This window comes from Nannobrachium achirus (assembly GCF_963921795.1).
Source record: "Nannobrachium achirus genome assembly, chromosome: 23".
Lineage (NCBI taxonomy): Eukaryota > Metazoa > Chordata > Actinopteri > Myctophiformes > Myctophidae > Nannobrachium > Nannobrachium achirus.
The window spans coordinates 37,347,366-37,372,031 of NC_137830.1; the positions used below are offsets into that span (position 1 = coordinate 37,347,366).

The window sequence follows — 24,666 nt, forward strand, 5'->3', positions numbered from 1 at the left end:
GGTTAAGTGGTCACATGGGCGGGCCGCGAAGGCCAGAAGTTCTCAAGATTGTTTTTGACACTGCAGTCGTCTAGTAAAACGGGGCTGGTGGTCCTTGTCCCTCAGGAGGTCTGTGGGATCCGTGGGCACGAGGACGGCCCGCGCCAAATGGCAGTCCCTGGAGAGACGCATCAGTGACATCATCATGCAGAGGATGACGCTCTCCAACATGGAGGCTGACATGGACAGATTACTCAAGGTACACATGTCCACGTGTCCACAAATCAAGAAAGAAAACGACAGGCATTTTGTTCATGAATTCAGTTTGTTTCAGTTAGTTTTGTAAACACACAATACAGTTTCAGTTAGTGATTTTTTTCCCCCCCTAAAACATGATGATCAGGTATTATGATTATACTAGGAGGAAGACTTTTTTCAAAAAAGTGTACAGAAAGAGTTAAAATTGTGTTTTTATGTGGCCACACCCACCAGTTCATTAAGTATGCCTGGTTGTCATGGTGGGTGGTGACCCAACTGAAGTTAGCCACACCCACAGTGTTGGGTGTATGGTAAAAGGGGAGGGGATAGTTTTATGATGTCATTAAATCTGAGTTTTTCGATCAGGCCTTTTGAATCAGAGGCTTTCAGGAAGAAAAATACCCAGTGGTCTATTAGAGTAATGTTAACTCCATAGACACATACAAAACAGAAAATGTACAAAACTATGGCACCACGTCTGTAATGAAAATGTTTTTTACATTTTAGTTTTTATTAGTTAACTATAATAACCTTAGTTAAAGGTAAAATTGACAGGGAGCCAGTGCAGCGCAGCCAAAACTGGGGCTATGTGCTCTCGCCTTTTTGAAAGGTATAACAACATATACAGTAGGTGTTACATAGCTCTGTCGGCTGGCTAAAAGACTAGACCAGGATTTCTGTACCCCTACGAGGGCTCAACTTCAGTCAAAATAAACGAAAGAACTTCGCCACTCACCTAACCAAAGGTAGTTTTGCGTTGTTGAAAGTCTATTCTCCGCAGTGGGAAACCTCTCAGCACTCTGTAAAATACATTATTTTTGTCATGAAATAAAACGCATCCAACTCGACCGCCGGTCCGCAGCCACTTATTTCCGGGTTGTGTCTGCGGTGGCTCGAGGTGGGCGCATTTTATTTCATGATAAAAATAATGTATTTTACCGAGTGGGTGGGGTGCTGAGAGGTTCACCACCGCGGAGAATAGACTTTCAACAACGCACAACTACCTTTGTTTATGTGAGTAGCGAAGTAGTTTCGTTTATTTTGACTGAAGTCGAGCCGTTGTAGGGGTACAGAAATCCTGGTCTTGTCTTTGAATCACCCGCCTGTCACCAGGACCAGAGCTAGGTGTTACTGTTCTAAAGGGTTTAACGGGGACCACTCCCTTCCTCTTCCCTCTCCTCCAGAAACGTGAGGAGCTGACCAGGAGGAGGGAGCGCGTGTCCAGGAAGAAGGAGAGGACGGTAGATGGAGCAGACTCCGCCCTCGTCGAGGAGATGGAGTCCCTGGGCGCCAACATCGACTACATCAACGACAGCATCGCCGAGTGCCAGGCCAACATCATGCAGATGGAGGAGGCCAAGGTTAGGAACTGGCACCATTGATAAATGATCGCCTTATCACAGTGATTGAAGAAGTACTCACATATCGTTGTTGTCGGGTGAAAACCTTGTATGTCCAAAACTGTTTAAATTAAAATAATAATCATTTTAAAAATGATTTAACATAGCGAAAATATCCGATCTACAAGCATACAACACCTCGCGGGTGCGAGGCGTTGTGTGCTTGTAGATCTGCTATTTTCACTAGTCTCGTGCATAAGTCTTCATGATGAAACAGGGCTTTACTTTACCTAAAACATACAAATTTGAAACTTGGAGATACGAGGTTTCTGCTCGACAGTGACAATATCTTACTTAAAAGGATCCCTGGCTTATAAGACAAATATTGACCGGGAGATCTAACTCTATCTTACTAATAAAAGTATTTTTGTGGTCTGCAGGAGGAAGGCGACACGGTGGATGTGACCACGGTGATCAGCTCCTGCAGTCTATCAGAAGCCAGATTCCTGCTGGGACATTTCATGTCCCTGGCCATCAGCAAGGTATCATCAGTACAGTATATGTGGTGGTCGTTTAAAAGCCTTTTAGGCCTAGGATTATTTAATGCTTTAACCGAGTGCTCGCAGCGCGGCACTCTGATAAATCATGAAAATTTGTGCAGATCTTTGAATATCTAATTTTTTGAACATTTGTAACTCAAATATTTGCTTCTGGGGGGTCCCTGATCCAAAATATTTTGAGACGGGGGTCGGCGGCCAAATACATATAATTCTAGGGGTCCTTGACATGATAGAGTTTTAGAACCACTGACGTAGAAACATGAGTTTTTCAAAAAAAAAAATGAAAACACTTATTAGAATCAGGTCAAAATCGGGTCAAAATTCAAATGTTCACGATTTTTCAAAAATAGCAGATCTACAAGCTCGCAGCACGGCACTCAGTGCCGCGCTGTGAGCTTGTAGATCTGGCATTTTTTTTTATAGTTAAAGCATAAAATAATAATTCGCAATAATGCGTACCCGGTCTAAATGGGTTAACAGGACCCCTAAAGTGATACGCAGGGACCCTCAGAAGGCAGGATTTGTTTAAGTGAGTGTGTTTATGTGTGTGTGTGTGCCTCAGGGTCTCCAGGCGGCGCAGAAAGAGTCCCAGGTGAAGGTGATGGAGGGCAGGTTGAAGCAGACGGAGATCAACAGCGCCACCCAGAACCAGCTGCTCTTCCACATGTTGAAGGAGAAGGCCGAGGTCAACCCCGAACTGGACGCTCTGCTGGGCAGCGCCCTGCAAGGTAACACACAAATGCACAATGCACGCACACACGCACACACAGAATCATCTCTTCTCTCATTGCTTGGATCTACACTTTATTGTACAGCTTTTGTTTTATTTAACAGTTTTCCCGTAAAGGTTATACGAGAGAAAACCACAATGGAGACTGAGAGTTGGGAATTAATGCGTTAATTATACGTTAATAATACGTTAATTTATATCATTATAAGGTGATCGATTAAAGTGAAGCGGTAACGTTCTTTGAACTACTGTACATACATAATGCATGCATGCGTGTCAATGGGGCAGTCGCACGAGATCAACTCATCTCACACCCTGTGCCATTAGTACAGGCCAGTGTTCACTTTGACTTCTAATTTGCATTTAGTTTTAGTCATAGCCTTTTGGAGAAAAAAAATGTCCATTACTTTTTCATGTATAAAACAGGACTTTAGTGGTTAATGAGCAAGGCACACCGGCACGAATCCCAGCTGCACATGACGAGGGACCTTTGGTATTATTGTGACCGGAGAATGGGGCCGTATCTGTGGCACAGGTGTGACATAGCGTCGTTGTCGGGTGGAAACCTCGTATCTCCAAGTTTCAAATGTGTACGTTCTTTCACAAGTAAAGCCTTGCTTCATCATACAAGGCCGTCACACAAAAGTAGTGAAAACAGCAGATCTACAAGCACACAACACCTCGCGGTGCGAGGCGTTGTGTGCTTGTAGATCGGCTGTTTCCACTAGTTTAAATCATTTTTTAAATGATGAATGCAAAACGAACGGTTTTGGACATACAAGGTTTCCACCCGACAACGACAATAGGTTGGATTAGTTTAAATATATTATCCCATTAAGACCTGAGATTGATTCTAAAAAATGTCTTCTAAATCCTAAAAGTTTTCAGAAAAACGTTTGTTGCTATGTCAGTGGTGCTTAAACCTTTTCATGTCAAGGACGCTGAGGAAGGTCTCACGAACTAACAGGTGGCAGTGTGCGGGTCTAATTCATCTGTTTATAATGTCAAGGACCCCCAAAATTATAGGTATTTGGCTTCTGACATGCTTCATAAAGAAATGTACTAAGTAATGTAGGCAATAATATAGTAGTAGCATAAAGTCACATTGTTAAGAAATCAAACTGTAGAATAAAGTGTGATCCATCTCTCATCTTTGGTTTGAACTTTGATTTGTTTTGTTTTTGTTTGTCGTTTGTTTCTCTGTGTTTTTTTGTTGTGTTGACCTGTGTTCAGAGTTAGGTTACTTGTGGGCAGGTGAGTAACAGAGCGGCACGTTGTCAGCTGTACTGTACTTACTGTACTGTATGTGACACAGCATGGTAGTCACACACTGCAAGACTGGCACCAAACGGACCTCCCTCAAATGAAAAAACAACCTGTTTTCAACAACCTTGGTCAGGGGTTTTCAAAGTGGGTGACGGGGCACCCTGGGGTGCCGTGACGGCAGTCCAGGGGTGCCGCGAGATAATTTGATAATATTTGGAATTTATTTGGACACTTGAAAAAATATTTAGTATCATTTTATACTTGAAGTTATTTTCAGTCAGTTCTAACCAAAATGGCTATTAACTCAACATTTTCCTCGCAACATAATCATTAAAATATCGCCACTGTCGGGCAGAAACCTTGTATCTCCAAGTTTCAAATGTGTACGTCTTTTGGAAAAGCAAAGCCCTGCTTCATCATACAAGACTGTCGCTCAAAACCAGTGAATGTGAGGCGTTGTGTGCTTTAGATCGGCTGTTTTCACGGGTTTTGTGCGACAGTCTTGTATGATGAAGCAGGGCTTTGCTTTACCAAAAGACGTACACATTTGATACTTGGAGATACAAGGTTTCTGCCCGACAGTGACGATATTTTAATGATTATGTTGCGAGGAAAACGTTGAGATAATAGCCATTTTGGTTAGAACTGACTGAAAATGGGTTGGAAATAGCTTTGTACTTCAAGTTTAAAATGATACTAAATATTTTTTCAAGTGTCCAAATAAATTCCAAATATTATCAAATTATCTCGCGGCACCCCTGGACTGCCGTCACGGCAGCACCCCAGGGTGCCCCGTCACCCACTTTGAAAACCCCTGGTCTAGGGTAAACCACTGGAAAAGCTGTTGCGGTGTATGTGTTCGGTGGTTCGGTGTTTAAATCAACAACCCTGTTCTATACAATTCCAGCTCTATGGAAAAGTGTTATTACCCGGCCCGCTAGGATCAATTTCATTTGATGCTACTGACTTCATGTCAGACAGTGTGATTACGGGTCCAATTAGTTGTTGGACCCATTGGTGTAACACTCAAACTGGTGGTTAATTGGTTCAGGAGGTCTTGCAGTCTGTGTCCCCGCCCTCCCTGGTAAAACTAACCCAGTTGAAGTTCTGTAAAGCCTGACTTATGCTCTGTCGTGCGACGGCGTGGCATGCCGTTGCGTGACACTGTCATAAGTCAAAGTATAAATGAAGCATAACATAACACTGCCTCGCTGTGCATGAGGAGCTCTGTTCTGTTGCTGACTTCACTAAGCTTTGATGTCCATTTTTATGCTTTCTCATTTTTCGTAGCGTTTTCTGCCCATCGCTCTGTCTCACTATAATGTCCCCTCTCGCTCCCTCACCCTCTCTCTCTCGCTCTTGTACGTAACTGTGCCTTAACACATCGGACGCCCACGTGGTTAACGTGTCTTAATTTGCTGGTGCCCATGGCAACGCGTCATTTTACCTACCGGCGAGAGTACTGGCGAGAAAAGTAATCCGAGTAAATGTAATCCGAGTATGTCCTGTTTATTTCGCGAAAATCTTTTCTTTCAGTCAGGACCGTTTTTTATCATTTCTAAGCCACAGTGTTTGTGTTACGGCAGGTAGAAGAGGCTGCCGTTTTGAAATGAAAGTGATTTAAAAGCTAGATTAGGAGAAAACAGCATTTTTGTGCAGCCGCTAAACAGGAAGTCAACGAGACACACAGCATGTCCGGGTGACGTAATTGCGCGCTGCATGTTGGGAAATGGAGTTTGTTTCATCACCGCGGTAGCCAAGTGCAGTAGCTACAGTACAGTATAGTTACTGTACAACGCGTCAAACGCGTCGTGGGCCTCCAGCGACATCAAAGAAATTGACTTGTAGACACCACGTGGGCATCCGATGTGTTAATATTCCATCAAAATGAATTTACCACACGTTACACAACTTTCCCATGAAATGCCAAACTACCATAAATGCCATGCGTAAATTGGCATCGTTTTCATTACACTTTTCAATGACGTGAAAACCGATACATGACACTGTAGATCTTATGTCTGCTTTCTAACGTCAAACTGACCTCAGTGTTTGTTAGTTTTTGCTGTAATATTCACATCCGCATGTCTGCTGTCTGTCCTCTCTGTCAAAAGCAATGCAAAGATCTCTCACGTAACCACTCAGAGAGAGAGAGAGAATAAACCTGGTTAATTTCAAAGTAGAGGGTGAGTGTGTGTACATGATAAAGAGCATCATGCAGATGTAGGCATTGGTTGAGATGAAGTTTGATGAGGAACAGATACAACATTATGTTGTGTTAGAAACCACACCATGCTGTCTCCAGCCACCAAGCGGAATAGAACTCATACTGTGTGTGTGTGTGTGTGTGTGTGTGTGTGTGTGTGTGTGTGTGTGTGTGTGTGTGTGTGTGTGTGTGTGTGTGTGTGTGTGTGTGTGTGTGTGTGTGTGTGTGTGTGTGTGTGTGTGTGTGTGTGTGTGTGTGCGCGCGTGCGCGCGTGTGTGTGTTCCCTTGGTGCAGAGAATGGAGATGAAAGTAGCAGTGATGAATCCATGAGTCCATCCACAGACGGCAGGTAATGAAATACACATGTGTTTCTACTTTCCAGAGGGCGGCCGGCTGCAGATGATAGAGTGGCCCAGTGCAGTAGTTCTCAAAGTTTTACGTGCCCAAATTGATGCATGTATTTGGCCGCGGACTCCCATCTGGAAATGTTTTATGCCAGGGACCCCCAGAAGAGAAGATTTGTTTTAACTCATTTCGGGGTTGTCTGCCACGATGTCCTTACTCCTTACCTTTTAACGTGGGCGCGTACGTGCACGATCTGTGCATGGATCATGCAACAGGCGTGTGTACACCCGATCACAGCTTTCAAACAAAAAAATCCCATTGAAAAAAGACGCTTCCATCGCTGAGCTCCGTCTAGCACTGTTTACAACTGAAAGCTAGCGTTAGCTGTGCACTGTTTCCGCTCCCGACCGGATCTGGTTTCCATATCCGGTCGGATACGGAAATGAGACCGGAAGCACTTTTTCGCAGGTGATTAGAGACCGCTTAGCGATAAACAGCGATTATACTTTTAAATGTTTTATAGCGATTAAAGCATATTCAATTCTCGGGTTTATCGGTTCTGGCGGAGAGGAACATAGGCTTTTTCTCAGGATTATCGGGGTGAGGCAGTAAATGAGTTAAAATTATAAAAACAAAATCAATCCCTTTTTTGTAATTTATTATTATTATGTAAAAAAATAATATGTACAAGCTTGCTTTTTTTCCTTTTTTTTTAATGAATTGGTCTCTTTCAGCACGCTGGCATCAGATCTGATGAAGCTTTGTGGTGAATCCAGACCCAGGAGTAAGGTAGGACATTAAGACTGTCTGTCATGCCCCAAAATAGCCTTTCTGCCAGCTAGCTTAGCAATGTTCTGTTTTATATACTGTATATATCGTCACTCTCGGGCAGAAACCTCTTATCTCCATCTCCATGTTTTAACAGTTTTGTGTTTTCTCATAAATTAATGCCCTACTTATCTAGCCTGGCGGTGCCAGCCTCTATCACACACATTTCGTTTTACTACCGCCAGGGGGTGGTGTTGTGCGGTCTGGTTTACCAGGCTACTACTTATCATAGTAGAGTGTCACACAAAATTATCAAAAAATGTATAAAAGAGTTGCAATGCCACACATCGTGAGCCTGTATATCTGTTCATTTATCTTTTTTGCTGTTTTATTGCGACCATAGGTCGCAATTTAGTATGAGAAACGGCACATTATGTATGGGTTTGACGCTCTGACATCACGCTCTGACATCACTGTGATGTCAGGGGAACCACACTAACAGAATCCCTTTCATGCCCTTGTATGGAGATGTCATCAATATTAAGCCCATATCTAACAGGACTTCATATGGGAATGCCCATATATGGAGGAAGACAGCCCATATCTGTGTGGCTGGTTCTACAGACAGGGATCTCCATATATGGACAGAAAAGTGATTGTTTGTATGATGTCAGATGTCATCATAGGACTTTCACATATGGGTAACTGGTCTGATATACATCATTGGCCAGATGACCAAGACATGGCGTGACCTCGCTTGTCACCCTGGCGGCATAGCTCGGGGGTAGAGAAACCGTTATTAGAGCACGAAGGGTTCCCGAAGGGTTCCCAGTTCGAATCTGGGCTCCCCCTGAGTGAATGTCGAAGGGTCCTTGGGTCCTTGGGCAAGACTCTGAACCCCTAGTTGCTCCCGGTGAGCAGGTTGGTGCCTTGCATGGTTTCCTCCGCCACCGGTGTATGAATGTGTGCGTGAATGTAATGCACAATCTCTGTAAAGCGCTTTGGATAAAAGCGCTATATAAATGCACCATTTACCATTTACCATTTACTGGTATACTGTATGTAGGTTGTAGGCCTACATAACAAAATACTTTTCGCAAATGTAGAGCCCAGAGCATATGGCTATTTAGAGGTCCTTGGAAACACTTGTTGTATAGATTCTCTCTGGACCTTGCAGAAATGATGACTGCCAACTGTCTGTCCGTCCCCCTCTCCCAGGCGCGTAGGCGGACCACCACGCAGATGGAACTGCTGTATGTCGGTAGCGGGGACCTGACTGGTGACCCCTCGCCAACGGGGGACTTCTCTGCCCCCCTGCCTTCCCTCACTGAGCCCCCGGAGGCACCAGGAGACCTGCAGCGACCTCCGGAGCCCTCCTCACCGCTCTCTGCACGGAGAACTGGCATGTAAGAAAGACTTGGACACATCCCGTTCTGCAGTGGTGGAAAAAGTACTAAAATGTTTTTACTTGCGTAAAAAAGTAGCAATACCGTGATCCAGAAATACTCTCAATAATGGACTTTTACTTGTAACAAAGTTTGCTTGCGTAAAAATACAAAAGTATTGGCATCAAAATGTACTTAAAACTACCAAAAGTATAAAGTACTCATTATGCAGAATGTCTCATTTCACAAATTTTCAATTGGATAAAATGGATAAGAATCGTTTGAAAATAGCAGACCTACAAGCTCTCCTCGCGTCACATTGTGAGCTTGGTCAGCTGTTGGGGAGTATAAAGTACGCTATAACATACCCTAACCTTAACTGAGGCATTATGGATCACCCCAGCTGGTCGCACCTTGCTCTCATCACCTCACCAAAGTTCAAAGCATCTCGAATGAATCAAATGCTCTTATATCCAATCTGTACAGTAGAGTATGATAAATACAACACACAGTACTGTAACTGGCACATATGCAGTGGTGCTTACTCTTGGCTGAAATGATTTGCCATTTTAACATTTTTGTAACTCTGACCGTGTACATATTATGTTACATGTGTAAACATCAGAGTTAAATTAACACTGATGATTTGTCTGAACTAGTGCTGAGCTTCTTGTTGAGATGAACAGCATGAGTACATATAGGCATGTATCAGGACATTAAACCCAAGGCAGAACAAACAAACCAGTTCAATTATTTCTACTTGAATGTGAACACGGGTGTGTGTGCGTGCATGCGTGACGTGTGTGTGTGTGTGTGTGTGTGTGTGTGTGTGTGTGTGTGTGTGTGTGTGTGTGTGTGTGTGTGTGTGTGTGTGTGTGTGTGTGTGTGTGTGTGTGTGTGTGTGTGTGTGTGTGTGTGTGTGTGTGTGTGTGTGTGTGCGTGTGTGTGTGTGTGTGTGTGTGTGTGTGTGTGTGTGTGTGTGCGTGTGTGCGTGCAGTTCTGGAGCCAGGTCACCTACGGGCTCTGAGAGGCCGTCGGTGGAGCGTTCGCCCGTCGCCCGCAGGAGGCTGCTGGACCGAGGAGCGTACACTAGCACACACACCCCAGTGCAAACACACATACCTGGACCTGTGCCTGCAACGCCCCCTACTGTTGTCTCTGCAGAACCCAAGACCATGACTACAGAATACAAACCACCGTAAGAAGCCTTTTCAATGATACGTTGGGCTTGTCACAATTATAATTACTAGCATACAACACATTGCGTAGGATAAAGTGTAAAGTTTTTACATGTCAGTAATTTTTTTGTATATTGTAAATATTTGTCATATCTGCCCTGTGACATTTTTGTTTACAAAGCCAAAAAGCAAAACAGAATATTGTAATTTTGTGACGATTTTCTGCTGATTACGTTTTCGATTAATTACAGTAGGTGCTGTAAGTGATGTTTTTGGGTTAAAATAAAAAGTAAAAAGGTTAACATCTATTGCAATAGTAACACAAAAAAACGTAATTGCACACATATGGCGCTGATAAGAACTACATTGTTCTTATCAGCACCATATAGTAGACCATTACTTCATCAAGCGTAATCAACAAACTATACAATTAAAAACTGGTCAAACATTGGTTAAATTGTCAAATAATATAAAAAATAAGCTAAAATTGTTAAAATAGCGTATCTATAAGCTGACAATGAGCTTTTAGATCTGCTATTTTCACAATATTTATCTGTGGAACCGAGTCAAACAAAATGTAATGCTGTCCTCAACCCTTACAATTCCAAGTGCTTGTCAGGTTCAAATATGATTATTTGGGGGGGGTCACAGCCTGAAAAGGTTGAGAACCACTGCTGTACTGCATTGCACGACAATATTAAATTGTAGTGTATTGTACTGTGTAAGCCTGCATGCAACATTTACTTGGACCGTAACCTGAGAAGCCTTTATGAAACTCATCCGTCGTTGCTGGACAAACTCTGCTGCATAATTCATAATGCAGAGTAATTGAGTCAGTGAGTTGCATGCTTCTCTGAAGCCCGGCTGGTTCTAACATCTAATGCTTGTCCTGTTTGCTGAAGATAGCGCTAGCAAGCGAAACACCGTGGATTGAATATTTGAACCTTTGGCAAGTGGCTATAATAAGAGAAGTTGTCACTGGATATTTACATCATCGTTATTCTCTTTTTCAGAATGGAGGAGTCGCGCGTATCTGAAGGCCATAGGTAATCAATCATCTTAATTCATTCCATTCAATACTAAATATTCTTTGAATACTTCTTATTCTTCTCTCAAGTATATGATTCATGAGAAATTGGACATGCTGTGTATTTTAATGCCAGTGCTTTTGTACTTTTACTCAAAACAAATTTTGAATGCACAACTTTAACTTGTAAAAGAATATCCACATTTTGATATTGCTACTTTTAATACTTTTAAAATTGAGAAAAATAAATGTGTACTTCTTCCACCAATGCTTTATTATAATGAGCAATAATCCTCTGGACTTTCTTAATTTCATATATTAAATCTTATTTACCCTCAACCTTTTTAACCGCTAAAGATTACAAATGCAGTTGATATACTCATAGTTGAATTATCACCGATGACGGTGTATCCACATACTGTAGCCAGGTACCTATCTGCCTATCGGGCGGAAACCCCACAATTCTATAATTAATTATGCAGCTGATCTACAGTACCAAAAATAGCAGATCTACAAGCTAGTGTCAAAATATTATCAAAAATAGCAGACCTTCCAGCTCGAAACGTGACGCTTCGCGTCAGCTTGTGGATCTGCTACTTTTGATGCTTTTGTGTGACGCTGTAGTGTGATCAAGTTAATTTACGGAAAATGTAAAGTAAGTGGTTTCCACCCGACAGCAACGATACAGAATGCTGCTGATGAGTAGTAAGGTCTTTGGGGGGTCATCAGTAGTAAGCTCTTTGGTTGTACTTCAGGGGGGTCATCAACCCAGTGTCGCCCCCTAAGAGCAGCCGAGGGGACAAGCTGCAGTGTGTCTCCGTTGCCGAGGGACACACTAAACCTGTCCTCTGTGTGGACGCCACCGATGACCTGCTGTTCACTGGATCTAAAGGTACGTGTGCATGAACAACGCGCACATTCCTGAAACGCTTTGTATGTTTTTGGTCGCGACCATAGCTGAGCGGTTAGTGAGCCGGCCTGGGGAGCCAGAGGCCCTGGTTCTCGATGGCCATGCCACGTGTCGATGTGTGTCCCTGAGCAACACTCTTAATTGCTGCTCGAGGCACGGCTCCTGAGACTTAGGATGGGTTAAATGCAGATTCTTCAATTCATTGTGTATGCAAATACATCAGTGACAATCACAAAAATTATCAGTGTAGTTTATATTATTATTATAACTCATGACTTACTCATGTCCTGCCTACGCTCTTATTCATGATGGGTGTTTTATGTGCATGTCTTTAAAGCTGTAGTGTGGAACGTAGTTTAACCACTTAAACCTTATATACCGTATTTCATTGACTGAGGATCCCCTTTTTCATGCACACCAAATGAAATAGCCAATCTACAAGCTCATACGTTGTGAGTTTGTAGATCTTCGATTAGCCTAATCTGAGTAATCTGTGAGTAGCTGTGCACACACACCAGGATATTGTCACTGTTTTATTCAAATACTATTTTATAATTGTATAAAGCTGGGTTTAAGATCAATATAGCGTTATCTGAATGCAAATAAATGAGAAATGTGCCTTCTTATACAAAATATACTGTGTGTGTGTGTGTGTGTGTGTGTGTGTGTGTGTGTGTGTGTGTGTGTGTGTGTGTGTGTGTGTGTGTGTGTGTGTGTGTGTGTGTGTGTGTGTTCTCAGATCGTACATGTAAGGTGTGGAACTTGGTAACAGGTCAGGAGATCATGTCTCTGGGTGAACACCCTAGCAGTGTTGTCTCTGTCAGGTAATCTATCTACTGTATGTCTGTCTGTTTGTCAGTCTGTCTGTAACACGGTTTTCTTTGTACAGCTCAGTATTACAGTCACATATACATTTTGTAACTTTTAGACTTTTTTTAGAAAGCCACACTTTAAGTTAAAAGCAACTTTCATCAATGGACTGGTGAAATGTATCCACTATGATACATGAAGAACTCAACTTTTGTCCTCTAGAGCAGGGGTCTTCAACAGGGGGTCCGGGACCCCTAGGGGGTCCTCAGAGTTACTACAGGGGGTCCTCCAAATCTTTGTGTGATACAAACCTTTTTTCTTTAATCACTAGCTTTTTTGGGGGGGTCCATATTCTGATTCTGATATTTTTGGCAAATAGGTTTGGTGTAGAGGGGAAAAAGAGCAGACTAAGTACAGAGTGAAAGGTCCAGTTTATTAACTATTGATGGTTCAGGTGGTTAAATATCTGAAAACACAAATTGACATGACTCCAAAATACACTGATGATTGTGCTGTCAAACCATGAAACTATATGGAATCTATGAAAAGGTTGTGGGGATCCCTGCTTCAGCTGTCTCTCAACTAAGGGGTCCTTGGCCTGAAAACGTTGAAGACCCCTGCTCTTAGTCTGAGCGTTTCCGGCAAAAATCGTGCACTTTATGAAAGAAGCATGAAATTTGGCACACAGTTAGAACATGCCATATGGAACATCTTTGGCTATAGGGGCATCGCAGATTTGTCTTGGGAAACTTGTGGGAGCCAAATCAAAGTTGGGCTCTCATAGACTTTACTAAAAAATAATGCAAAAAATAAATTAAGTAGCATATGAGGGGTCAAACTAGGTGTTTTTCGGGATTCTGAATCCAATGCAAGCATTTGTTTTGCAGGAAAAACATTCCTTTCCAAGAAATGGCCGCCACAAAACTGTGAAAAGTGATGACTCGTCACTAAACCATAGTTTTATTGCCAAATTATGGGGTCAGTTTTTAGCCCAAGGAATGTTTTTCCTGCAAAACAAATGCTTGCATTGGATTCAGAATCCCGAAAAACACCTAGTTTGACCCCTCATATGCTACTTAAAGCATATCTATTTTTTGTATTATTTTACTCTATAGTAAAGTCTATGAGAGCCCAACTTTGATTGGCTCCTACAAGTTTCCCAAGACAAATCTGCGATGCCCCTATAGCCAAACATGTTCCATATAGCATGTTCTAACTGTGTGCCAAATGTCATGCTTCTTTCATAAAGTGCACGATTCCATCAAAATACTGCCCGAAACGCCTGGACTATCTAGAGTCTAGAAGACCTAAAGCTTGGTATCTCTAAATGGAACTGTTAATGCTGACCATGTACTGTATTGCAAAGAGGACCCAATGTTGTCCAGCCACAGATAATAATGAACCCTGGCTGTGTTTGTTGTTGGGGTTTAGGTACTGCTCCAGTCTCGTCTTCACTGTCTCTACGGCCTTCATCAAAGTTTGGGACATACGAGACTCTGCAAAGTGTATACGCACGCTCACGTGAGTACACACTGTACTAGTTACATACTTACCCCCACCTCCCCCGCAAAATGTCAGCGAAATTTGCAGGGGTTTCCGAGTTATGCACGCTGTAACAGCAACCATGATCATCATATAACAGATATCTAACAGCACAGCACCATAACTGCACTGCCAAAGTTGATATTCCATAGTTGTTTTCCAACTAAGAGATCTAAATATGAATCAGTCAGAGCTGGGCAGAGTTAATTCACATGAGGTGGAAACACGTTTGATTTTTACTTGTGCAATGCATCAGATCAGATCAGATCAGTCTATGACCGTCGGACCTCCACTGTGAGTGAGTGCAGAGTGAGTCGCAGACTCGCTGCGTTGCTTCCCCACCCCCAAATCAAATGGATAATAATATATAATAATAATAATAAAACTTTATTTGTACAGCACCTTTCATGACATGAAATGCAGCTCAAAGTGCTTTACAGAGCAGAAAATGAAGCACAAGTGCTTAACAGGAAAAAAAAACAAAAAAAAAAACACATGAATACAATAAAGCAGAAAAGTAAAAACATAAAACATTGAAAAACAGTTTCAGAACAGTGTGGACGTCAATCTGGATGAAACTACTGAGCAGGCATCACAACCATTGATGATTGATCAGGCATCATGGACGCTCGCATGCATGCAGTGATTACTTTTAGTCTGAGCAAATACACATTCGTTATTATGATGATGATCGGCTTGGCTCTCTTTTTTTTTTCTTTTTTTACATTTTTTGGTACCCTTTGGCAGCGTGATGCCCGACGCACAGTGCGTCGTGTGCATCATGGTAGTGGCGGCACTGAGTTTGTAAGTGATTTATTGTTCCGCTGCTACTACAACCAATGATAATAGCATAGCATGTGAAGCAAGTGTATATTGTGTATACGTCATGTATTGTCGCCATTGGGAGGAAATCTTGCATGTCCAAAACCTTTCCTTTTTTATTATTATTTAAAAGAGATTTTAAAATAGTGACAATACAAAGTAAAAGAAAAGTTTGTAGATCTGCTATTTTCACTACTTTGTGTTACGTGTTAACTTAGGTATGGTGGGACATATATATGGACATATTATGTGTGTATTTCAGGTCTTCTGGCCAGGTGAGTCCAGGAGACAGCTGTTCGTCACTGAGGAGTCTGTCCATCCCTCCAGGAGAGAGTCAGATAAACCAGATAGCTCTCAACGCCTCCGGATCCTTCCTGTATGCTGCAGCAGGCAACTCTGTACGCATGTGGGACCTTCAGAAGTAAGACCTCACACACAACACCTAGGCACCTGTATCACAACCATGGACCTTTATCACTCAATCAATGCACAACGATGGACCTTCAATTAATTGGCATAACGACTAAACTGGGGAGAGAAAGGGGCAAAAATAATTGCGACCGTATAGGTGCATTTAGTATGAAAACCTGCAGATCATGTCGGTCTGTCCGTGCGTGCGTCACACCTCATGTCACACTCCATATATCGCCGATAACATGTCCTTAGTTCGAACTCCCTTTGGTCCGACCAGCTAAACCCTAACCTTAACCCTAACCCTAACCTCAGTAAAACTGTGTTGTTACTCTAATATAGCTGACTAAGAGACAACAGTGTGTGTCAGGATAACATCCAACTTTATTGACCAACGTAACCTTGACAAGCCATCCTTATTCTCTGTCACCCTGCAACTCCCCAAACCCTCGCAGTCCACAGCGACCTCTAGAGGCCACCTGTACAAAAACTATGCCTAAACCTAACCCTAACCCAAACCCTAACCTCAGTAAAACTAACGCTGGTGAGTAGCTAACCTGCCGACGGTGTTCGGACCAACGGGAGTTCGAACCATGGGGCAGTCCCCATATGGCCAAGATCCCTGATGTCATCAATATTAAGCCCATGTCTGGGAATGCCCATATATGGACATATTGTGTCAGTCTCTGTTGTTTCAGCGCAACCTCGCCCTAAGGGCGTCCTACTGGTAATATTAGTAATAGTCATATTTTTTGTGTGTGCCCACTTGCAATATCCTGACAGCCCACCAGTGGTCCCCGGCCGGCCCACAGGTATTTCTTTTTTAAAGATTTGTTTTTTGGGCTTTTTATGCCTTTATTTGATAGGATATAGTAGACCGACAGGAAATGGGGAGCGAGATGGGGGAATGACATGTGGCAAAGGTCGCCCGGATCGGGAATCGAACCGGCGACGCCAGCAGGCATCATAGCCTAGTACGTGGTATGCACCTAGACCACCAGGCCAGCAGGCGCCCCGGCCCACAGGTTTTGATTGTTTTTGTGCTGTCTGTCTAGGTTTGTTTCTACGGGGAAGCTAACAGGCCACCTGGGAGCCGTCATGTGTCTGACAGTGGACCAGATAGCTAATGGACAGGACACCGTGCTCACCGGCTCCAAAGACCATCACATTAAAGTAGGACTCAAGCACGCTCACGCACACGCACATGCACACGCATTCACGACTTGAAGTCGGTAATCCGTAACTTTTATGTCCTACGCGGACAATTACAATCAAGCTCAATCCCACATGAGAGACCAAATCTCTACCATTGAACCAAGACACCTGCTTGTCCAGGGGAGATGTTGTGCTTATGAGCTTCTGGCAGCACTACTTGTCAACCATTAGGTGTCCTACTTGACACCAGGGTCTAAATTCTCAGTGGAAGAATATTGAATATTATATTATATTACAACATACGGATTGGTAAAACAACGTGTTATTCATTAAAATAAGGTTCCGGATTGCAGCTTTAATAAGTGTACTTAACACTGACAATGCGTCAGTGGATTCAAGATGCAGTTGTCCTTGATACTATTTACAATATACATTCCTGTGATGCCACACACTCCATTATTCACCTTGCCCTCATATTTTCTATTCATGAACAACTTTAACAATTTTGCTGCCATTTTAAACATAGCTGTAGTAAGCAGCTGCCAAATTGTCCTTACCTTTTAACGTGGGCACGCGAACGCATCGTGCACAATCTGTGCGCGACTCATCTAGTAGACGTGTAGACTCGGTGATAGCTTTCGAATAAAAAAACCCCCATTGAAATAGACATATCCGTTGCCACGCTGTATCCCTGCTTATCCGCCAGTGTTTACATGAAAAAACATTGAAAAAAGCCAACTGTGCTCTATGGACACGTTCGCGCACAAAACGCACGATATGTGCGGGGATCATAATCCAGGCATGTAGAGACTGGATCAAAGTTTCCAAACGCGAAAATCGGATTGAAAAACGAGCTTTCCATCGCCGAGTAGCTTCGCGGCCAGTTACAATGTAAACCAATGGAGGCGGGACTATGGCCCAGGCTCAGACCGGATACGGAAAGCTAGATCCGGTCCAAACGGGAAATACGACCGGATACAGTTAGGGGGCGGGCCTAAAGTCTCCGAAACGGATATATACAGCGATCATACTTTTAATCGTTTCATAATGATTAAAGCTAATTAAATTTCCGGGAACGACGGGCATCGCAGAGAGGTACAGCGAGAAATCCCCGGTTTCAACGGGGATCGCAGAGTATGAGTTAATAAAGTAAGACAAAACCTTAATCATCTCACAACTTAATAGTTCTAGCATTGCGTAAATTATGAGTGTACAATCACACACAGATATAAAGAAATATGTTTGTATAACCCCATGAACCCTAGTCTATTCTGGACATGTCATAATAGGCAAACATTTGGCAAAAATATATACATGTACAAGCTCACAACTCACAAGTTGCGATGGCGCGTAGATCGGCTCTTCAGTGAAGATATGGTTGATGAAAGGGAAAACGCAGAGCCTGGGGGACACGGGTCAACCAAGTATATAGGGTTTAAGTGAGTCCGTTTTTTTTCCACATGCTCATCAATTCATCTGTGTGCGTGCGTGTCCAGATGTTTGAGGTAACGGAGGGGGCCCAGGGCAGCGTCACTCCCAGCTACACCTTCGATCCTGCCCATAACAACAGCATGGAGGCCCTGCTCCTCCAGGGTGACAGCCTGTACAGCGGCTCCAGAGACTACTGCATCAAGAAATGGGACGTGGCCAGCAAGCAACTGCTACAGGTGCACGACAAAGATAAAAGCTAGTTTCTACAGTTGCACAACAAAGATAAAAACTAGTTTCTACAGTTGCACGACAAAGATAAAAGCTAGTTTCTACAGTTGCACGACAAAGATAAAAACTAGTTTCTACAGTTGCACGACAAAGATAAAAGCTAGTTTCTACAGGTGCACGACAAAGATGAAAGCTAATTTCTACAGGTGCACGACAAAGATAAAAGCTAGTTTCTACAGTTGCACGACAAAGATAAAAGCTAGTTTCTACAGTTGCACGACAAAGATAAAAGCTAGTTTCTACAGTTGCACGACAAAGATAAAAGCTAGTTTCTACAGTTGCACGACAAAGATAAAAGCTAGTTTCTACAGGTGCACGACAAAGATAAAAGCTAGTTTCTACAGTTGCACGACAAAGATAAAAGCTAGTTTTCTACAGTTGCACGACAAAGATAAAAGCTAGTTTCTACAGTTGCACGACAAAGATAAAAGCTAGTTTCTACAGTTGCACAACAAAGATAAAAGCTAGTTTCTACAGTTGCACGACAAAGATAAAAGCTAGTTTCTACAGCTGCACGACAAAGATAAAAGCTAGTTTCTACAGTTGCACGACAAAGATAAAAAATAGTTTCTACAGTTGCACGACAAAGATAAAAGCTAGTTTCTACAGGTGCACGACAAAGATGAAAGCTAGTTTCTACAGGTGCACGACAAAGATAAAAGCTAGTTTCTACAGTTGCACAACAAAGATGAAAGATAGTTTCTATGCTCAAAAGTAACCGTTCCGAGGTGTTAACAATGTGTTGCGATGCGACGCATTATGAGCTTGTCGAGCGGCTATTTTCAAACGGCCGAAATGTATATACTGTAGGGATGAAGTGATTAATGTATATTTTGTAATAATAATCTAAATCTAAGTTACTACTAGTAACTAAGGTTTTCAAATAAATGTAGTTAATTAAAAGTACAATATTTGGATCAGAGATGTAGTGGAGTAGAAGTAAATGCATTGGAAATGGGAAATACTCAAGTAAAGAACAAATACCTCAAACTTAGTTATTTTCCACCGCTGAGCGCATGTGAACTTCCCACTGACCTAGTATGTACTTGTGCCCACCGCAGCAGTCCTCCAGTCTTCCAGGGCTGTCTCCAGACTGGGTGAGTGCCCTGGCCATGGTACCAGGCAGCCCCAACATGCTTCTGAGTGGCTGCAGAGGCGGAGTCCTGCGACTCTGGGACACAGAGTCTCTGGCGCCCCTGGGGGACGTCAGGGCACACGACAGTCCCATCAACGGCCTGGCCACCAACAGCAGTCACATCTTCAGTGCCTCCGAGTGAGTCACAAATGTAGCCGCTTCACCGTCACATTAGAATGGAGTCTACAGTTGTATTATGTTAACTCATTGACTGGACCAGCCGAGCAACCCGAAAATGTCGCTATGTCTTTCACTGCCTGGCTTCTCTTACCTTTTAACGTGGGCGCTAGAGTTTCCATCGTGCACAATCGGACACAGACTATGCATTGTGCGTGTGCGGGTATTTTATCAGCATCGAAAATCCTTTGAAATTTTGAAAATCCGTCCAGCCGTTGCCTTTTTGTAAGCTGTGTTGTATACACAGAAAGCTAACGGGCGGAATAGAGTATGGACCATCCTGCCTCCGGTTTCGGCCGGATGTTAAGAGATCGCGGAGGATTAGTTCAGGCCTATTTTATTTTCGCTGCGATACATTTCTTTTTATTTATTTTTATTAAAGCTTATTAAATGTATTTATTATTTATTTTTTTGGCAGAGATTGTGTTAATAAGAGAAAGGAAATGTCTTTGAGATTTGTTTGTGATCTTGGTGTGTGTGTGTGTGTGTGTGTGTGTGTGTGTGTGTGTGTGTGTGTGTGTGTGTGTGTGTGTGTGTGTGTGTGTGTGTGTGTGTGTAAACAGTGATCGGACGGTGAAGATTTGGCGGAGCGACGGATTTCGCTGATGCTGACCACTGATCAGGCCCCGAGGACAGTCAATCCACTGATCAGTACCCAAGGACCGTCAGTCCACTGATCTGCAGTCAGCTACAAAGGAAGATCCCCGGAAAATAAGTGGTGTGAATATTCTAAACCTGGTGTCTCAAACTATAATGGGTCTTGTGGGTCCCTATAAGGTCAAAATAATATCTTAAAGACCTTGGTCTGGAATTTTGGTTACTATTTTTTCCTACTTGCCCAGAGTCAGTTAAACTCATGGATTTATGTTTTTTTTTTTTTTGTTCTTTTCTTTTCTTTTTTTAACTTTCTGTGAGTTTCAAAGTAGACTATGTTGAATGGTCAAGCGTAGCCTACCGCTTAGCTCAGTTCAAAGTATAGCAGCTCCTAAAAGTATAGAGATACACCTTTACACTTCTCCAAAGATGGATGGCTGGTCTTAACACATCTACACATTATAATCTGTGTGTTTATGAAGTATCTTTTATTTCATTTCACCATCAGAAAAGACATTTGTTTACATTAAAAATATTACCGGTATATATCACACAGCATATATCACAAGGCATATTTCAGAAAGTCATTCCAAATTATAATGTAATTGTATTTAATACCCTTGTGAAAACATTTGTGCAAAAAAAATAAATAGACGATCAACAAGCTCACAACGTGTCGCAATGTGTTGTGAGCTTGTACATCTGCTACAACACTATTCAACCAAGTATGAACTAGGAAATTCATGCACAGAGTATTAAATCATCAGCTGGTCTCTTTCCATACTTTTTGAGAGGAGAGGAGCTGCTACTTGAGGAATTGAAGATATAAAATAAGCTCAGATCAATATTGAACATATCTTCAAACTGCACACTTAATTTATACTTCATGGCACGAGGGGGTCAATGTGAATGTGAACCATTGTTAGTTGTAGATAAGTGACACATCACATAGTCACACTACAGAGAATAACATTTGGCTTTACCCTGTTATTTGTTGACTAGGGCAGTGGTTCTGAAAACATTTTTGGCTCAGGTCACCCCTATAAATAACTTTTTCATCCACGGCACACCTAAATTACACAGCACTGCTGGACTTTCGTTATGGCACCCACTTTGAGAACCCCTGGACAATACTAGGGTTCATGTCACTGACTCCCATCTTGCTGCACTTTGTAGCTCTGGATAAGAGCATCTGCTACACGCATAAATTGTGAATTATTTCCCTGAGTTTGTAGGGAAAAGAATACAATAAAACTAGATGAGTCCCCCCAAATCCTTTTAAGAAATTAATTTGGGTCCTCCTTATGCTAAAAAGCACCAGAGAAAGAATGTAAGCACTCTCCAAGCTCCACAGGGAGAAGGATTAGCCACAGATTGATTGGGAAGCCCTCTTCAACCTAATCACACACAACATGTTGAATAGGGTTAAAAAGTGGTTGAGCTTGATGTATTCAACATTCTAGTTCTGGACTCCGCACAAAGACCACATGGGTAGGTCTGCAGCTATTTATTTTTGTTGCAATTATTCTAAACCATTTTATAATCACCAAAAAAAAAGTGTTGATTTTGTCGCTAAATCGATTAGGCTGATTAAGTCCTGTTTTATACTTTGTTGTGCGGAACGACGGTCTCTCGCGGTGAGCTTTTAGACCTGCTATTATCGCTTTTTTCATCTGTAATCAGATAATTCTTACCCCAAATAAGATTATTTTATTAAATTATTATTATTATTGTTATTATTATTATTATTAATAATTGTTTTAATCGAGCTACACATGGGACATCTCCTTGCATACTGTAGAATTCTGCTGCTGAGAAACTGCTGGTCACATCAACTGGATGTGAGGGACGATAGATCAATGCAACAATAGAGGAATGAAATGGAGGGTGTTTCTGTGTTTCCAGCAACAACTCTGTGCATGTGCAGAGCTTAGTTTCTGTGTGTGTCTGTGCGGGGTGTCATTATTCCTCTGCACAGAGCTGAGGGGATGTAACGTATTCTCCTCGACCAGGGATCAATCCAATGCTGTAACTGTACATGTGCTGCTGTCGCTGTCTTCAGCTGTCACTGTCACTGCCAAACCCCCTCTGATGGAAGGAACACAGCAAAAAATCTTTTATGTTCATTTAACGCTGAGAGAGAGTGCACACATTGATCCTTACGAGGTATCTCGGTTGGTTTGGCCCTTGCGTTTTAATCGCCAGCTTCTGGGTTGGTGCCGCCACCGCTGAGTCACCGCATGAGTAGCATGGCTTGCGCAGGAGCCACAAGTGGTCTTGTAGTACTGGGAACTGATGGTACTGTAGAAGGCACTCTTCCAGCTCACAGGGTTGTGAGCTTGTTGCTAGGCTGTCTTCAGCAAAGATACTATATTTAGTGTAGTACGAAAACATGGGTTGAAGGGTTTGTAATAGGGCTTATGAAGAGAGTGGTTGGTTTTATTATGATAATGTGGGTTTCATTCATACTAAGTGTATCAGTCGCCCCGTTATCTGTACGAAGGAAATAACTGACCAGAAACATTCCGTTGTGTACCCACCTATAAGACTGTGGTCTGTCTTGAAATTGAAAGCACACTCCTGTACAGGGTTCAGAACTTCGCTCAGTCCTTTGTAAATGTAAATTGTTTGTATTTATTCGTGAATATTAATCAGTGATTATTGATTTGATTGATTTTCTTTGTTCTTTTTCTGTGTGTCTTATCTAATCAATCAACAGCAGTGATTGACAAACTGTTTTAAGGGAAGGCTTATGGGTCTCCTAGTGACAGAATACTGTATAGCGTCTCTGTCTGGTGGAAACCTGTTACTGTCCAAAACTGTTGCTTTTCTGGATTCTGGAATAGCTAAATTAGCAGATCTACAAGCTCAGAACGCACTGCTTGCAGTATTGTTATGCTTTTATGTGAAGCTGTAGTATGATCAACTAGGGTGTTCATTTAAGAAAAAACACAAAAAGTTACAATATGGAGATAAGAGGTTTCTGCCCCACTGCAACCATATGAGCTGTACAGAACATTTTGGCTGATGTTCTTCATGAGCTGAGGTGTAAATATGAGTGCCTGTGATGATCATTACCTAACATTGTTGCTGTCAGTGATTTAACTGTATTTGTTCTTGTAAATCACACTAAAGCATCAAGATCCGCAAGCACGAAAGCTTAAGCTTGTAGATCTGCGACTTTTGCAACTTTTTATGTGAATCCTGAACGGTAAGAGTTTTGGACATAAGAGTTTCCCACCCGACACAGGATTATGTTTCTTTCTAAAAAAAGATTTCCTGAATCTTCATGTAATAGGAATGCTCGTCACAGAGTTTTTCTTTTTACAATGGTGTTGTATGCCACACACATTAATGAACAATGAAACAAATCCCTAAAAAACTAAGCCACCTTCTTTGCACAAGGACTTAAATGTTCGTTTTTTTTTTTAAAGGAATGCCTTGGACTTTGTTTTACTGTAAGTGTGTGTAATGATTAGGGTGTGTTCAAATATCTCAACCTGGACAAATACAAAAAAAACAATGGCATTGTAGGTAAATGTTTCTGCAAACCACTGATATGTTGAATGATGTTGACGTTTCTGAAGCAAAACAACCTTGCATATCAACATTTCCAGATGTGGACCACTTAATACAATATTTCTGATACAACAACAGGTCTGTAACTCTGAGTGTTCATTTGTACACTCAGTTAAGGGGGTCCTTTCAAATAAAACTTTCAAGAACCACTACTAGTTGGACTCCATAGTGTCGTAGATGTATTTTGATTGTCTTAAGTACCAGCTGTTATGCCTTAACTTCAAGGCCTGTCCATACTGTCTCTGACCACCAAACTTTTCGTCAGAAAGGTCCGGTTCAACTACAAAATGACGTCACTCGCATCTTCTGAAAAGCATTGCCCCGAATTAGAGTTCGGAAAGCTGCACGTCAGAAAGTGGGAACTCTACGACGAAAGGTTTGGTGGTCGGAGACTGTATGGACAGGCCTTTAAGTTAAAGGACCACGTCACCTCTGGGACAACCAGATCTTATTTTATTGTTGTTTGGGACACGATCAACACAATCCTGAGTTATTTTTTGTGTTCAATCTATGTTTTTAGATATTTTAGTGTTTCATCATGCTACAACTGGTCATATGATGCATTTTGCATCATATGACCAGAGAGATGAGATGATGCAATCATGCTACAGGATTGTGTTGATCGTGTCCCAAACAACAATAAAATAAGATCTGGTTGTCCCAGAGGTGAGGTGGTCCTTTAAGGCATAAGAGCTGGTATTTAAGACAATCAAAATACAGCCCTATAGTGTCATAGATCCGTAGATGCCATAGTGTCGTAGTAAATCAGT

The 24,666-nt window shown here is 42.2% G+C and overlaps 1 protein-coding gene across 1 annotated transcript in view; it reads left to right on the top strand.

The window, feature by feature from the left end:
• LOC308309229 (kinesin-like protein KIF21A) overlaps positions 1 to 24,438 on the top strand; it is a 95,007-nt gene extending 70,569 nt beyond the window's left edge. The window contains exons 20-36 of the mRNA XM_080754737.1: positions 106 to 238; positions 1,422 to 1,598; positions 2,018 to 2,119; positions 2,700 to 2,865; positions 6,634 to 6,688; positions 7,419 to 7,473; positions 8,671 to 8,858; positions 9,835 to 10,035; positions 11,029 to 11,061; positions 11,798 to 11,934; positions 12,692 to 12,776; positions 14,194 to 14,283; positions 15,389 to 15,547; positions 16,593 to 16,710; positions 18,189 to 18,359; positions 19,473 to 19,684; positions 20,287 to 24,438. Coding sequence (XP_080610863.1) covers positions 106 to 238; positions 1,422 to 1,598; positions 2,018 to 2,119; positions 2,700 to 2,865; positions 6,634 to 6,688; positions 7,419 to 7,473; positions 8,671 to 8,858; positions 9,835 to 10,035; positions 11,029 to 11,061; positions 11,798 to 11,934; positions 12,692 to 12,776; positions 14,194 to 14,283; positions 15,389 to 15,547; positions 16,593 to 16,710; positions 18,189 to 18,359; positions 19,473 to 19,684; positions 20,287 to 20,329 — 2,125 coding nt within the window. The 3' untranslated portion in view covers positions 20,330 to 24,438. The remainder of the gene's footprint in view (positions 1 to 105; positions 239 to 1,421; positions 1,599 to 2,017; positions 2,120 to 2,699; positions 2,866 to 6,633; positions 6,689 to 7,418; positions 7,474 to 8,670; positions 8,859 to 9,834; positions 10,036 to 11,028; positions 11,062 to 11,797; positions 11,935 to 12,691; positions 12,777 to 14,193; positions 14,284 to 15,388; positions 15,548 to 16,592; positions 16,711 to 18,188; positions 18,360 to 19,472; positions 19,685 to 20,286) is intronic.
• The last annotated feature ends 228 nt before the right edge of the window (positions 24,439 to 24,666 follow it).